Source organism: Cenococcum geophilum (genome assembly GCF_001692895.1).
Source record: "Cenococcum geophilum 1.58 unplaced genomic scaffold K441scaffold_86, whole genome shotgun sequence".
Lineage (NCBI taxonomy): Eukaryota > Fungi > Ascomycota > Dothideomycetes > Gloniales > Gloniaceae > Cenococcum > Cenococcum geophilum.
Genome location: NW_027137644.1, coordinates 328,239 through 344,846, shown reverse-complemented (window position 1 = coordinate 344,846; position 16,608 = coordinate 328,239). Strand labels below are relative to the sequence as shown.

At 45.7% G+C, this 16,608-nt stretch overlaps 4 protein-coding genes and 1 non-coding gene across 5 annotated transcripts; 1 reads left to right on the top strand and 4 right to left on the bottom strand.

The window, feature by feature from the left end:
- Positions 1-1,729: 1,729 nt before the first annotated feature.
- Positions 1,730-2,191, bottom strand: K441DRAFT_682656 (uncharacterized protein; the record flags this gene model as incomplete). The annotated part of the gene is made up of 1 exon (XM_067651602.1): positions 1,730-2,191. The coding sequence occupies one exon, from the start codon at positions 2,189-2,191 to the stop codon at positions 1,730-1,732; it is 462 nt and encodes a 153-aa protein (XP_067496928.1).
- Positions 2,192-4,096: 1,905 nt separating this feature from the next.
- Positions 4,097-5,361, bottom strand: K441DRAFT_670860 (uncharacterized protein). Its single transcript, XM_067650336.1, has 2 exons — positions 4,863-5,361; positions 4,097-4,805 (listed from the first exon to the last, which is right to left on the bottom strand). The coding sequence occupies exons 1-2, from the start codon at positions 5,213-5,215 to the stop codon at positions 4,202-4,204; spliced, it is 957 nt and encodes a 318-aa protein (XP_067496927.1). The 5' UTR covers positions 5,216-5,361; the 3' UTR covers positions 4,097-4,201.
- Positions 5,362-5,436: 75 nt separating this feature from the next.
- Positions 5,437-6,021, bottom strand: K441DRAFT_356738 (uncharacterized protein). Its single transcript, XM_067641350.1, has one exon. It carries the CDS (start codon positions 5,899-5,901, stop codon positions 5,533-5,535), a length of 369 nt encoding a protein of 122 aa, XP_067496926.1. The 5' UTR covers positions 5,902-6,021; the 3' UTR covers positions 5,437-5,532.
- A 1,533-nt stretch (positions 6,022-7,554) lies between these two features.
- On the bottom strand, positions 7,555-10,540 carry K441DRAFT_742402 (uncharacterized protein). Its single transcript, XM_067654386.1, has 6 exons — positions 9,928-10,540; positions 9,621-9,872; positions 9,445-9,539; positions 9,091-9,292; positions 8,590-8,754; positions 7,555-8,010 (listed from the first exon to the last, which is right to left on the bottom strand). The coding sequence occupies exons 1-6, from the start codon at positions 10,316-10,318 to the stop codon at positions 7,619-7,621; spliced, it is 1,497 nt and encodes a 498-aa protein (XP_067496925.1). The 5' UTR covers positions 10,319-10,540; the 3' UTR covers positions 7,555-7,618.
- Positions 10,541-15,034: 4,494 nt separating this feature from the next.
- K441DRAFT_t36 lies at positions 15,035-15,116 on the top strand. The gene has a single exon. It is a non-coding gene; the product is annotated as a tRNA-Arg (tRNA).
- Positions 15,117-16,608: the final 1,492 nt, after the last annotated feature.

The following is a 16,608-nucleotide window of genomic DNA, read 5'->3' as shown; positions in this document are numbered from 1 at the left end:
TCCAACGCCTATCTCCCAAAACCAATACCGAATATACGGCGCCAGACGGGAATCAAATAGATGATCAAGCTGAGCGCATTAGTGCAGCGGCTGTCTTACAGTCTGGGCAGGGGCTTGGGACGTGGCCGCCGACCAAGAGTCTTTAGGAGTCGATAAGGAAGAGAGCCTTCGAGTACCAGACGCTGCGGTAATTGCAATCTCAAACTAACAAACGTAGACAATCCACCGGCCAATGGGGAGAGTAATCGCGAGAAGGCGAATAGTAGGCGATCTGTTACGGACCCCAAATAACGGAAGCTTGATCAGCTCAATCGACCCAACGACATTGATTATAATTCCGATAATTCTACCAAGGACGGCACCGAGGACTTGCGACCCTAGAAGCAACAAAAACAACTTGACTCACGCAATGGCTCCCGCATGGACATCCCTTCTATGGACCGCGATACTCCATCGCCGCACGATAGTACTGGCCATAAGCTGGGTAACGATAAACACGGCAATAATAACGGCCAAATCGCCAACAGCGACGGCAGCAACGTCAGCAACGGCCGCCGCCTTCGAAACAACGAACAGCTAAAGTCTACTGCATGCCCGGCCCTCTCTTCCCGCCAAGCGTCCAGCAGTCAACATAGTGGTGAAGGCAACAGCGAAGGCGACTTCTGTAGCACATCCAGCGGCGGCAGGGAAGATAAGGACAAGGATATTAACAGCAGTGATCCCGGAAACGGCAAAGGCAGCAACGGCAATTATGCTAAGCGACAGAGACAGCATACATTAACTGTTCGCGGCGCTTTAAACTTGAAGCAGCGTATCCAGCGGCGTTAGCATCACTTGCATTCCCATTCGCAGGGATCCTGCACTAGAACCAACCCAGTCAATGAAATGGATGATAAATAGGAGGTTCGTAAAATTAAAGGGGAAAGAATGACCAAGTCAGGCCGCGAAAATAGGGTATCTTAGGGAGACACCTGGGTTTATAAGAGTGGGCTTTCCCATGCTAACGGTGCCCTTAAGTCTTGTTAAAGACGCGTCTAGAGCGACAAAGTTAGGTTATCGCGATGCACTCTTCTGCAGAAGTAAAGGGCAGAGCTGCCGTACGGAAGGGGCGGCGGTAATGGTGATTTCCTAAGGACATGTCTGCTTTCAGATAGCGGCGCTTTCCTTTTTTCTTTACCTAAACAAGACAGTAGAGGGAGGGCGGAAAATAGGAATTGCAGAACGACGTCCAAGCTCGTTAACTAATACATTAACGCAACACAGGCTTCCTAACCTGGGACAAATGTATTAATGTCCAAACCAGAATGAACAAGCTAGGTTTGTAGGAAAGGGTAACGCCAGCTTGTGCCAGAAGAATGGGATGTTTGTGGACCACAGGAATGTTGCTGTCGTTGCGGTTCTGGCTGCCGAGGAGTAGGTTAGAATCTTCTCCATTCTCTCTATATCAGTCTTGGGTCAAAGGCAGTATGCGAATCATTCTATCCACCTAAGAATTCTCTATGAATTTACAGTGCTGCTTGCGATGCCGCTCACGATGCTAGAGAAACAGATTTTATATATTAAGGGTATCAAGCAAAGTAAACCAACGCACCTTTACCCTCCTCCGCTCAGAAAAATCCTCCCATTAAAAGCCAAATACTATTGTACAAGAACCACGTCGTTTACTCTCCTCCGCTCGGTAAGGCTCCAGCGCAAGACCGACTGCACGCCCAGCCTAGGCATTGTTGTCCTAAGATACGTCATCCCTCAGGTCCTTATTAATCAACTCACGGAACGGTATGGCTCCATAAATGGAGTCGGGTCCAAACCTCAGGTCCTCCTCGCTCTCCTCTCCAATCCCGCAGAAGTCCCTCCAGGCCGGTTCCATAATAAGGAGTGAATCCCTCCGGAGAGAGCAGGCGCTGATTCGTCGCAGGTATAGGCAGTTCGTGCACACCTGCCACGGATGCCACGTCTGGATCTCGTGTATGCCGTCGGGGGCGACCTCAACTTTGGTTTTGACATTAACCCGGAAGACGTGAGGCTCTGCGAACACGGGCACAGCAGCAAGGCCGCGCTCCGCAAGTTCTCGGGCGTAGTTCCTGGAGTATCGCGGGCCAGGTCGGCATCGATCCGATAACTCGCAGCGGTAAAACCCGGGAGCGTCAGGCGCAGTGTGGTCGCAGTTGCAGATAGAGAACAACGGGCACATCTTGGGCAACGGCGTTAGAGTAGTATCCAACAGTATTTCAACGGTATAACGCTAAAAGACGTGTAGATCTAGCTCAGAACTCATTAAAGATTAGAAAGGGCATACTCGTGAACTCTTGCACTCTCTCCCTAAGCTCCTCCAGATCTTCCTTCGCTGGCGGGACGAAGCCCTTCGGATGCTTGGAGCTGGCCGATCTGCGTGTGTTTAGCGGAACAAACGCCGCTTTCTGCCTGTATAGCTGCCGTACACTGCGCGCGAGCAATCTGGGGGGTATTATGGAGGCCATTTTTGGATGTGATCGAGCTGGCAGGGTGAGCAGTGGTTGTATCTTAAAGATGCGGAGAGGCAAACCCGCGCGGCTGGCGTCGGCGTTCGCAAATCGCAACTCGGATCAAAGCTGGAAGCGGTGAATTACCTGCCGAATACCGGATGGTTCAAGTTGGATGTTAATCTAGTCGATTGGGTGCTGCCATGCCATCCGAGCTCGTTTTAAGCAGAAATATTAGATACTGGGGAAATTGTGAAGTATGCATTTTCTACAATCAAACAGGCTATGCTTTTGATCTCCAATTAGACTATATCTCCGGGTGCATATAGATACAAATTACTCTTGTACTAAACGACTTCAAATTTAGGCTCAGGAGCCCATCCAGCATCCACAGCGGTCCCTAAATAGGATCCGCATAGAACCAGAATCCAATAACCCCAAAAACCCCCGGGGCCCTTCCCATCCATTGCCAGCTGCTTCACCCTTCATACTCCCTTCACAATATCCTCCACACTCTTCATTGGCTTCCCATTATTCTCCCCAACATCCAACGCAACCAAAAACCAACTCACACAATTATACCCGCCACCACCGTCAACTCCACCAGATCCTTCTCCCCAAGATAGCCCTTAACCTTCTTAAAGACCCCCTCATCCACACTCACACCCCTAGTCATCTAATCCGTACACGCCAACACCACCCACTCCCTCTCGCCCAACCCCCCTCCCTCCTTATTCTTATCCCCACCCTTCCCTTTCCCAATCACAGGGTACTCCAACACCATCTCCAAACCCTCCTTCGAAATCCCAGCTTTAAACGCAAGCGGCGCGTACGAGTTCCACTTATGCACAGCGCTATTCAACACGGCAACGCGCGAGATAGCGAGTTCGCGCAATAAAGCATTGATTTAGGTTAAAGTGCGTAAAGCGCCGATGAAGGAGTTCCAGCCGTCGGTGACTGGGGGAGAGTGGAGGAGGGCGAGGTCGAGAGGGATGAGGGGGCGGGGAGCACGGCGGGCGGCGATGCGGGCGTAGAGGGGTTCCAGGGAGGGAGAGGGAGGTGTAGTTGGGGCGTAGGGGAGGCGCATTGCTGGTTTAGTGGTGAAGCTGAGATATTGTCGTGGTAAGGTAATCGAGAGGATGGAGATCCAACTAGGTTTAAGTACTTTGTAGTTAGTTGGTAAGGGTTAGTATGGACACTCGGCATTTGGTTGCATTTGTTGCGGCATCGAGGGCAGGATGAGGCTCCAATATTCCGTTGCTTTGGTTTACGCAATTCGTCTTGGAGGTGGTGGAAGTAAGGCCATTGTAGTTTGTAAGCCTTACGGAGAAAGTTTCTATGGTCCACATGGCCTCGTTACAGGCAAATCGGAGATATTAATATGCAATATTTCTTGTATTAATGAGAGGAAACTTGATAGAAGAGCTTCAAGGGTTGGAAGAAAGGCTAGGCTAACTAAGTCAAACTAGGTTAGTAAAGAAGTGGCCTCGGACTGGCTCTTCAGAACGAGATAATCTTGAGATGTCTCGTCTTTAGATGGGGCCATCCTTAAAGAACATGACTGGTCTAAGAAGAGTACCGTCTAAGGAATGTCGCCGTCTTAAGACCGACTCAGATGCTTCATACTCCACTTACCCGGATTAGCATTTTACCAAAGACAGGTAAGTACACCCCCTTGTAGCACTTTCGTAGAAAATTGTTATGCGACACCACAAGAAGACTTTGGTTTGATTTCAACATATCTAGTTTTCACTCAGAATGAACGAGTTTCCAACAGATTTCTCACCGCTGAAAAACGCGTCAAGGTATTTGATAGAGTAGTCTAACTCTGTTACTGGTCTTCTGCGAACACCTTCGTCCCACGCAAAGCCGTACCTCAAGAAAATGCCTACCGTAGACAAAACACGGATCGCATCTCTCTCTTCCTTTGTCACGCCTCCAACAGACTCATTAAAGGTCTTCCAGAATTGATCTTCGAGATCTTGACGATTGGAATAGTAATGCCATCCTTTTGAGTCCATCCAGCCAATCACATTCAAAAACCCCCACAGGGCGAAGCCGAATGGAAGTATCTTTGCCTCCGCCCAGTCGATGAAGCCAGTAATTTTGCCAGTTTTGGGATCCATAAGTATGTTCATCTCGCAGAGATCGTCATGGGTGAGGACAAGTGGGAACGTCGGTGCGTATAGAAGCGGGAGATACGTACGAAGCTGTTGTAGGATGATCGAAAACCGTGGGGGTAAAGATTGGGACAGCAGTTCGAGATCTATCCCATGTTGAAGACGGAGTGCATCTATCTTCTCCATTGGCAATGATTGGCGACCCTTCCATGCTTGTAAAAAGAATCTATTAAGTGTTAGTATGTGGGTAAGATTAAGGGTTGTTTCTCTTCAAACAATATACCTGGCAAAATCCTTTGCTGTAGTCATTCGGCGTGATTCGCCCTCAAGTTTTGCTTTAGCGGTAGACTCATCATAAAACCTTGCCTCAATATGAGTGGTTCCAGAGATTCTTTCCATCACATAGACAGAGAGAGGCGAAGCCTCACCCTCACCGAGAGTACCGTGGAACGTGGTAGCTGGAACAAAGTCTGGATGAACGTCCCGCGCGACGGTCAGTGTGTCCATATCGAGAAGAGAAGTCTGAGTCCTGAACTGCACTATCTTCGATTGTAAAGCTCCAGCTGTGACAGTATAGCTGAACGCTCCCTGGATCGGTGCCGGGCTGATTGGACTCCCGGAAATGGAGAGGGCCATGTCATCGCATTGCTGACGAGTAACAGATGATTGAGTCTCGAAGAACTCACTGATCCTGTCTTCTAGGGAATAGATGCGCGGCACTGCGTCGTATGGTGAAATTTGAAGTCCAGGTGTGAAAAAGGTTGGGTGGGGATCGGCGCCAGAAAACACCGACGCCATTGCTGGTACGGCTGTCGACTGCGAAATATACGAGCCACCCTATCGCTCCAGAGGCCGATCTCCACCATCATCCACGCCAACTTCGTATCGTCAACGAATAGTGCCAGTAAATCTAGCCCCTCCCCCGTGCTGCGTTCTATGCCTAATTAGGTCAATTATATAGGCCTGCTGTGATGGCTCCTCACGAAGGAACGCGTCGCCGGGGCGACCGCGCCGGCTAGGGGATCTCGATCTCCACGGCCGTCTCCACCATCTACACGGCCATCTAAACGGCCATCTATACAGCCATCTACACAGCCAACTGCCCGCCGAAAGCCTCCACAGCCGACTAAGAAACAACCTCCAAAAAGGGTGCAAAAAAGCCGATTCCAAAGCCGATCCGGACGCGTAAGAAGCGCGATCCTCCCCCGCCAGCATCCAGCCCTCCGCGGGAACCCCGACCGACGAGCCCGACCAATTCGAGGCTGCTCAGCTCGACAGTGATAAGGTTGAGGAGGTTGAGGATAAGCGCGTAGAATATACATCGTTTTGGAAGATTCTCTGGGACAAGGGAGAGGGCCTCGGGTGCCGATGGAGGAGATTGCATCACGGGTTGTTATGAGGCTGGCAGGCTGGCTAACCTACACGGCCTTCTACGACTAGTGCAGAGAGCATATTGATCCGTGGATACGCGAGCGGGGTTATAAATGAAGCATAAGAAGCTGGTAGGCTCTGCATGGTATGGGAGGCTCCCGCCGTCGCAGTGGGTGACCTCTACAATTAACAGCCATAGCGAGATTTTTGAGCTGGAGAGCTGCGTTCGGAGCTAGGCGGCCAGGATGCCACAGAAGCTCTACCGGCTCGATTTGACATTATATATTGTCAAGGAACGCGACGTAATTAACGAGGAGGGCACCGAGGAAGCGCCTCTACTAAATGCAGAGGCCTCACAAACGAACGAAGATGTGGCCGGCTCAACACCTGCCCCAGGGCAGTCGACACCTACTACCCAGTCCTCACCAACGCGCCGTCGCACGGCAACACAGGCTCAGCTTCTCGTGGCCTCTGGCATGGCAGAGGCAGAGGGGGCCGCAGGCAACTTCATGGTTGCTCTCACAACAAAATAGCTATGTACGAATAAGGGTTGTTATAATCTTACCTACACATGCTGGATAGAGGGCAATAAGATTAAGGAGAGTTGTCTTAACAACCTTTTTATTAATTACTTCTCTAAGGATTTTATTGTTAAGATTGTGGTTTTTAAGCCGTAGCTTATTAAAGACTAATTGTAATGCTTTAGCTACTTCTGCCATACGATAATCCTTTCTATATAGTTTAATCTAAATCCTATGCTGGGATAAGTAGTAACCCCAGAAGTTTATTGTTAAGCTTGCTTTAAAATCGCATCGATTACAGAAATAGAGTAATCTTCCATAAGAGTTACGCTCTTCTCCTTTTGGTGCCGTACGACAGAAATTATAAATATTAGACCGATTCTTTTGAGATTTTAAAGTTGATTAAATAGATAATATAGTTTCAGATATAACCTTAGGAAGAGAAGACTTAAGATTAGTCTCCAAAGCTATAGTTACTAGAAGAATCTAGTGTATAGTAGAGATTTTAAGTTAAAGTGTGCGATCTAATATATATTACGATAAGCGAATTGAAATAAATCGATATCGGATAATCCGGTATCCGATATCGATTTATTTTAATTCGCTTATCGTAATTTTTGGCCACACTGGTTTTGATTCTGGTGTTCTGCACGGGCCGTCTACTAGATGGACGCCGGCGAGTTAAGGGATAGGGCTCTTTATTTCCACTACACAAGTCAGGTTTTTGGACAATGTAGCACCTTCATGGTTTAGAGTGGCCCTCTCACGGAAAGAGGGGGGGAAGAAAAAAAGCTGTTTATTTATACAACTACGACTTGTGCTTCTATTCGGTTCCGAGTTTGATTGTTCCCACTTTCTCTTGACTTTCATGAAATTCGAAGTCTCCATTAGTGGGATGATGCACACGCTTTGCCGTTTCGATCGATATTCCTTCACAGTGTAATCACCTCGGTGAGTCATCATCGCATACTTTCCGTTTGTTTCTCCTTCCTTTCGGTCGGCCGCGCTTCTTTGTCAACGACATCAGGTCTTCATCGGCAGCCACGATCGAATTGGTAACCTAATAGAAAGATTGAGACTGCTTGGGCGTTTCTAGGCCGGTGGAGAATGAAGAGCGCCATTCTGTAGGCGCACCTTCAGCCTCAACCTAGAAGCTTTCGAGTGAAGTCGAGCGATCCTTATTAGGGCTGCGGCGAATGGGCGTGCCTTGGTATGAAGTTGATGGCAATTCAAGTACAGTATTCGAGCCAGAGGGCGAAACAAATACCGGACTAGAATATGCTTCGACCGTGGCGTTCCACATATACGTTCTACTTAATGGCGGCCAGTGATCCATCAAGGCTGCGATGATAGGACCATCATACCTTCCATATAGGTCAGCGAGTCTAGTAAGACTTGTATGGTAGATTGACGGTATGCCTTCGTCCTTAGGCACAAACCTGCCCGAGGCTCTCCTGAGCATTTGGCAATTCAGACAATTTACACGGCGTTCGACATAAAGAGGGCGACGGCCACCAAGGGTCCATAGCGGTTTGGAATCTACAAACACGTTTCCGCCGCCCTTAACTTTTATCTGCTCTTAACAACGCAAACAGAAAGATTCTACAGGCTCGGTTTGCTGAGCTGTTAGTGTTTCCCGCGATTGTAGCATCATTAAATATATCTCTCGCTGCTCGATCTTTGGTGCCGTAGAAGAAAGGCTCGTATAACTAGTGTGTGGACCATAGATTGGGACTAGGAATGCTCTTTTCCCGCAGTTCTAGCATACGCGCTTGTTAATGACAATATAATGATTTAGGCGATTGACAGAGAAGACTGGCTTCTTCACTGCGCCTCCCTTTGTCCCACACCAAATACATTTAACTAGGATGGATTGACCATCAAAACGAGAGTGGAGGAGGCCAGCCTTTTAGGATTGATGAGAATTATCTCGCTTAAGAGTTTGTTTTTGTATCTCCATAAGTATCGTAAGGGCATGTCGCAATAACGATCTGTTTGCGGATATCATTTGGCCTAGTATCAATTTCTGGCATTTATCAAGGACTAAAAGGATATCTGTAAGTCCGGAAACCGGGTTCTCGTAAAATAGGATTTGTTTCTATCCTTCCCACCACTCACGAACGGATTTAGGAAATGACAACGGGTCATGCCAATCCTGGCTATCCTGGGTTGCCTCACTTAGAGCAGTGGGAAGTAGTTCGTAGAGCTTCTTGTTACTGTGCGGATTTTCTTTAAAAAATTGCTCCCAGCTGCCATCGTTTTCAAATTCTTGATCGGAGTCATCTGTATCAGAAATAGCATCGAAATAGACGCTCTTCGCAAAGCCGATGGCGAGGGCTTGAGCACGTTATTTCCCAAGAATCGCTTCTAAGTGCCGTTGCTTGGATGAAGGTCGTACAATTAGCCATAACTTGTTCTTGTAATAGTTTGGTAGGTAACAAACACCAGTCATGGCTGCTGCTAAAGCAAGTGCCTTTTCTTGGTGAACAATATAGCGGCCGCCGACACGGTCATAGAATAACCTCTAAGGGTGATAGGCAAACACCATAATTCTCCGAAATTTGTATTCTTGTTGAGCATTCTGGAAGTTTGTTTCGTGTAGGAGAATAAAAATAATACCGGAATATTCGCCCCAAAGTGGTAAAGGAGTTGTTTTGAGATTTCGGTCTGTCATAATAGCTCGTGCAGCTTTCAGACCGTACACGACCTCAACCTTAGCCTCCGAAGATTCCGAAATTTGACCTGTCCATTCTTGATGTGCTTGTCGTACGAATAGAGGATATCTTGTGGAACCATGTGAGGTGTCATCTCTACGATGGACCTGGTCATAGATCAAGGTTGTCTCCTCAAAAGCAGTACCCATGACCATAGCAATACAACCGTTTGTCTGATCTGCGGTCTCTCCATTTTCAGGAATGTTGGTAGTAAAGGACGGCTAATTAAGGCGATGGCTGATTGGTGAACAGAGCGAACCCGAAGGCTTAACCAGAAATTCTGGTGGCGGCGGTGTCGGTAGTCCAGATTTTCTCCAACTTTAAGCTTCGGCTGATTTGAAGGCCTCAAAAGCGCTATTAATGTTGATTATAGGCTTCTTTATAGCTACACGCATATTTTTAGTTGAGACCAATCGCGAGAGACAGAGAACTTACTGCTCATATCTCGCTCGTGAAGTGCCTTCAGGTCGGGCAGAAGGGGAGATACCATGGTCTGGAGATTTCCTTCCCCTTTGTCGAAGGCTGGGAGAAACAAATCGCCGAGGATATGAATATTTTCGGCCCCCGGCTTCAGTGAGCCACTTGAACGAGAGCCATGGACCTGGTTTGAGGATGCTATGGCGGGCTCCTGGTCAAATCCGAAAGGCAACGGGCGCGGTTTATAGACTCGAGACAGGTGAGCACGGCCTAGTCAGAAATAAGATTAATAGCTGCACTGAAAATGAATCTTTTTAGCACGTACTTTTTGCAAAGTCGCAAATTCTGGATGAGAGACTGGTGGTCTTCAAATCCCACTGACAGTTAGAACAACACATCTTAGTGAGATCGTCGAAACCGCTAAGTAGAACGCAATCCGCAAATGGACCGCATCCCTCTCGGCAGTTACTGCACGGTATTTCAACAATCTGACCACGGATATAAGTTGCTGCCGCTACTTTCTGCGTGAGAGTTGTAATGTTAAACTTGTATCCGTCTTTCCCACGTCTGAGGTTTGGGTCTCGAATGAGTTTAGGAAGCTGCTTGAGTAGATTTTGCAATCTCGCTCCATCGGTTCGAGAAGCCTTCGCTTCAATATAAGCTTTGACTTGTTCAGCATCGGTAGGATCATGTAGCTCAATTTTCCTTCGTGGCATTGTGTAAACTACGGCTGCGCATTCGGAGCGCACTGGACATGAAAAATGACGTAAAACGTCTCCGGATATAAAGAAATTAGACGCAGGAAGGTGGTATTCTTAGGGATCAAAAGAAGGCTTTTATCTGTTGTGAGTTGAATCTGGTATGGCGGCAGGCACGAGTGGACAATAATTTGTAGAGCGCGCGTGTATGTAAATAGAGGCGATGGTTTTTGGGCCTGGATGAGGTTAATGCGCGAGTAATTTTCGTGGCGTGCTAGTGAGTGAATGGATGTGCATAGTTTGTGTTTCCAAATAATTCCCAGATATAAGCTTTCGAATGTAGTTTTACAGTCTCTATATACATTTATTTATCTTATTCTTTATTCGTCACCATCTAAAGAAGAAGAGCCGTATAACAATATTAATATTTAGAGGTATAGGCATAAAGGGGGCGATCTCTGCAAGCACAGCCGGCGCTAGGCCTGTAGCTACGTAGTAGCAAGGAGGGTGGGTGAAGCAGAGAAAGCCGAGTATAACCCAGCATAATTACCTCCTTCGTACCTAGATATGCGGAGCTCTATATAGGTATATATATAGGGATAGTGGGCGGGAAAGCAAAAGCCGTATAACTTAAAAATGGAGAAGTTTAATGTTGTTGGTAGAAGTAGCAGGTGCTCGCAATCTACCGATAAATATTTTTATTTATCCACTCCACGTTTATAATAAGCCGGGCTAAGTCACTAGCAGAGCATAAGACGTAAGTTATCTTTAAATACGTTTAACTTCCAGTTAACACTTTCCAGTCTTAATCTTACTACGCTTTGCGAAAGTATTGCGAAAATCAAAATTAAGCGAGCCTCCCGCCCGCAGACACTTATTTTATAAAAATGCTTTTATAACCACTAAAAATAAGTCTTATTTTATAAAATTAGTAAATAGAACTATAAAATAGATACCGCTTTACAATTTTAAATATATGGCAGCTTAGTAAATAATGTAGTTGTGGGGTTTTAGGTGGTAAAGCGTTAGGCTAAGTATTACCTCCTCTATCAAAACAATACACCCCCTATAGCCCCACTAATATAGCTTTATATTTTATATATAAAGGTATATTTTATAGCCCTATTTTAGGGCTACAAAACGAGCCCTTATTTATATATTTTATGGCTATTTTAGTAGAGTTATAAGGGGTGCTTATTTTTGGGGGTAGAGGGGTTAGGTTAGTCAGCGCAGAGCCTCAATTTAAGTTTTATAGCCATTATTCAGTACCCTATATAACTCTACCAATACCGCTCCAATTTATATAAATAAGGGCTTATTTTATAGCCCTACTATAGGGCTATAAAATATGCCCCTATATATAAAATATAGAGCCGTATTAGTAGGGTAATAGGGGGTATATTGTTTTGATAGAGGGGTAATACTTAGCCTGATGTTTTACCACCTAGAATTTTACAACCACATCACTTACTAAGCTGCCATATATTTAAAATTGTAAAACAGTATCTATTTTATAGTTTTACTTACTAATCTTATAAAATAAGACTTATTTTTGGTGGTTGTAAAAGCATTTTTGTAAAACGAGCAGTCTGCGGGCGGGAGGCTCGCTTAATTTGATTTTCGCAATACTTTCGCAAAGCGTACAGTGCATTGCACGCCCCCCCCTCCTTTAGCGAGCGCTACGAAATTTCAAATTCGGTACGCGCATCCAATCTCGCCTGACTGCCACCAACTGTACATAGTAATTGTAGCGAACGGCTGTGGCTACACGCAAGGACCTTTTTGGTTGCCATAGAGAATCGCCTTGGTTGGCCAGGAGAACCAAAATTGAAGACGTACGCTTCTTCCTCCCCCCCTTAACTACCCCTCCCGTTGTGGCCGCCAAAACGCGAGTACAACGCTGTCTCTGCAGAGAGGTCGATGGAATTTGCAATGTCGTACGGGTGAAAGCCTCACGATATTTGATAAAGATCACGACACTGCGGAGGAAGGCCGATCTCAAGTCCGCCAGAAGCAAAGTTCTTGCAGCCAAGCATACGGCTTGTTGGTGGCGATTTGGCGAGCCCGCGTACCGAAGCGAAATATACTTTTTTTTTCAAGGGGGGAAGCTGGTCGTGCAATGTACTGTACAGTGATGTGCACGACCAGCTTCACCCCCCCCCTTTAGCGAGTTGCAGATTCGGTACGCGCATCCAATTTCGCCTGGTTGCCACCAGCTGTACATAGTAATTGTAGCGAAGTCGTATGCTTGGCTACAAGAACATTACTTCTGGCGGCCTTCCTCCGCAGTGTCGTGATCTTTGTCAAATATCGTGAGGCTTCCACCGTACGATATTGCCAAATTTCGTCAACCTCTCTGCAGAGGCAGCGTTGTATTCGCGTTTTGGCGGGCATAATGGAGGCATAGTTAAAGGGGAGAAAAGGAAGCGTCGTCTTCAATTTGATTCTCCTGGCCAACCAAGGCGATTCTCCAGGGCAACCAAAAAGGACCTTGGGTGCAGCCACAGCCGTTCGCTACAATTACTATGTACAGTGATGTGCACGACCAGCTTCACCCCCCCTTGAAAAAAAAAACATTTCGCTACGGTACGCGGGTCCGCTAAATCGCCACCAACTGTACATAGTAATTGTAGCGAAGCTGTATGCTTGGCTGCAAGAACCTGCGGACAGCGATCGGCCTTTCTCTGCAGTGTCGTGATCTTTGTCAAATATCGTGAGATTTCCACCCGTACGATATTGCCAAATTCCATTGACCTCTCTGCAGAGACAGCGTTGTACTCGCGTTTTGGCGGCCACAACGGGAGGGGGGAGAGGAAGAAGCGTACGTCTTCAATTTGGTTCTCCTGGCCAACCAAGGCGATTCTCCAGGGCAACCAAAAAGGTCCCTGCGTGCAGCCACAGCCGTTCGCTACAATTACTATGTACAGCTGGTGGCAACCAGGCGAAATTGGATGCGCGTGCCGAATTTAAAATTTTGGAGCCCTCGCCAAAGGGGAGGGGTGAAGCTGGTCATGCACATCACTGTACAGCTGGTGGCAACCAGGCGAAATTGGATGCGCGTACCGAATCTGCAACTCGCTAAAGGGGGGGGGTGAAGCTGGTCGTGCACATCACTGTAGTAAGGTTGCGTTCACAATCCCCGCGCTCGGCTAAAGTTTTTTTTTTTTTCTTAGCTTTAGGAAATTTTTAGGTTTCTTACTACACTATCCTGGCGTATCCGGTTAAAAGCGCATATTAATTACGCTAATTAAAATGCGTAGATTTGTATCCAAAATAAGATAAAAATACATTAAAATATCCGTGCTTATTACCCTAAAGGGTATTATTCTGCCTAATACCAGTACACGGCTCGTTCCGGAATATTTCTACCTTTTTCTAAAATAGATTTAATATTATATTAAACTTTAAGACTATATAAAGCTTTTTAATAAAGCTTTTTAGTAGATTTTAGCTATTTCTATAAGTTAATTTAGGAAGTATAGTGTAGTTAATAGCTATAAATAAGGACAAAAATATAAAATCTTAGTTTTCTAACTGTGACGGTTGTGACGTTACGTGACCTGCGGGCGCTTATTTAGGTATATATATATTAAACCACAAGCTACAAAGTCGATCTTAATCTTTTTTATACACTATCCTTTTAGCTAGTAGTTTAGCCGTCACACTAATAAGATTTTATAAGGCTCTAGAGATTAAATTTTACTACCCCCCCTAAACTACTATAATACTATTAGATTCTATCTAAACTAGGTTATACTATAATTTATAAGTATATTTAAAGGCCTTTCTATATTATAGATATAGTCTATAAGTAGTAGAAACTAATTAGGTAGGAGGTAGTTAATTATATTCCCTAATACTAAAATTTATAAATTATATAAAGCTTTAAACTTACTAAGATCTATTAAAAGCTAGGCTCTTTAATATTTTACTAGCTATAGACTAATTATCTAATTAGGGTTAGTATAGTTATAATTTAGATTTCTCCTACCTATATAGCCTTACCTACTATTATCCTCCTCTTCTTTAACTTCTATAGCCTTTATAGTAGGCTTAATTAATTACCTTCCTTATTTACTATTCCTAATTAATTACCTCCCTTACTTACTATTACTAATTAATTACTTTTCTTACTTACTATTACTAATTAAGGTTATATAGAGCTTTAAAGCTTTATCCCCTATAAGGGGATATACTTTATAAAGCTCTTTCTAGTTTCTTCTAGATACTTTATAAAGGTAGGCTTTACTATAACTAAGAAGGTAATAATAGCTTAGGTGGTATTATTAAACTTAGATATAGTAGAAGTTAAGGTAGTTATATTAGATATAAAGGCTATTACTATTACTAGTATTAGATTTAACCTAGTAATTAAGTTAGATATATATTTATAACTTATAGAAAAGGCCTATATATTATTAAGGATCTAATTAAGTTATAGGTAAAGTAGTAGCTAAGGAGCAATAAATAAGAATTTATTGCAAAGTTTAACCTAATTTAGGTTAATAATAGTATTAAGGGGAGAGTTATATACGCAGTACGCGCCAAGCATCGCTTACGCCACACCAAGCCACTAAAGGCTAGCGCACGCCACTACAACAGGGGGGACCAGGAACTTTTGACCGCTACCTCCGTATATATATTTTGTTATTTTAATTGTTAAATCATTAGTTTTCTAGATACCTGACCGTATGTTACGTTGTTCATTGCAATACTATAGCTTATTATCAAATAGGGTTGGCGCAATGGTAGCGCGTGCCCCTCCTAATATTAATATTTAAGGGCAAGGTTACATGTTCAAGTCCTGTACCGGCCGTGGCCTTCTTTTTTTATTTGCTAGGGGAACCACATAGGAGATAGGAGGAAGTTAGGTTTATAAAATTGCATACTGCTTAATTCTTTTTACGCTTATATCTAATATTCTATTGCGGATAGTACTCTTATTCCATACGCTGTTAAGAAGGTCATTTAGTAAGCGAACTAACTAGATAATCTAGATGTATCGGAGGTCCGGGTTAAGCTTGGCATAACCTCGGGTTACGCATGAGCCCCCCAGGTCCTCGACATATCGTCCAAATATCACCTCCTCCCCCTGGGGGGTGGCCCCTACTTTTCGGACGCGTTTTTGAGGCCTAGGTTAGTACTGGGTTAGTATGGAGGTCCTCGTCGCGCGCCTTCGACCTCATCGTCGCCTCGACAATCCCATTTTCCAACCCTTCCTTTTCTCGTGCCCGCGCTGGCTCCTAGCTTGCGCGGGGCTTCTGATTTTATATAGAATGGCCTACTGTAATTCTAATTCTATAATACAGAGCCCTCTTCTCCTCCTTCTCCTTCGATATTTACGCGTTCGGTAGCTCTATTTACCCGTGCCGCGCTCACGCGTCTCCCCCCTTACCTCTTGCGGATATGGAGTCTTTTAAGAATCTTCTTACCCTACGGTCCACTTTACGGTCGACGGAAGCCCCCCCAGCCTCCTCCCCCTATAGCCTCGAGAGCGAATTCAAGGCCCAGACAGCACGGCTACAGGATATTCATAAGGCCCAGCGCTCAAAGAATACTACAAGGGCGTACGAGCCGAAGCAGAAAGAGTGGGAAGACTGGTGCGCGAGACTGGAAGGTAATACGGACGGCGCCTAGGTAACAGAAGATAAGCTTTGCCTATTTTTAGAGCAGCAAGTCATTAACCGAAAATCGCGGGCCGCTGGCTATCAAAAACGGAAGTTAAAACGGAAAGAGATGTGGAAATATGGTGAGTGGGCGAAGAAGAGGCAGAAGACGGCCGAGCGGGCAGGAGGGCAGCTAGGGGGGAAGGCAGCCGTAGGGGCAGCCGCAGCCGCAGGGGCAGCCGCAGCCGTAGAGGAGGAAGCTATAAAGGAGGAGGAGATATGGGACGAGGAGGCCCTAGACGCCCTATTCAACGAGACAGTCCGATACTCAGTTGTGAATAGCTACGCCTCCGCTATTACTAAGCTTTACGCGTGGTAGTCGGAAGGCAAGGCCTCGCAGCCGCTGCGGGGGGCGAAGCTCTCGGCAGTACTAGAGAGCGTCCGCCGTGATAAGGACCGTATTCAATGCGTTAACTTTATTAATCGAGGCCTATTTATAATTACTGGCGGCTACGACGTTAAAGGGCTTAAAAAGGCGATTACTTAGTACTGGGAGACGGGCTCTAAGATACCGGGTTTAGTTAAGTCTTACCTTTAAACTATAACTAAGCATTTATTAGGTTTGTATATTACTACTACTATATACCCTATTTAGTCCGTACAGCTGCCGTTTTCTAACCCGTCCCTTAGGCTATACTACCG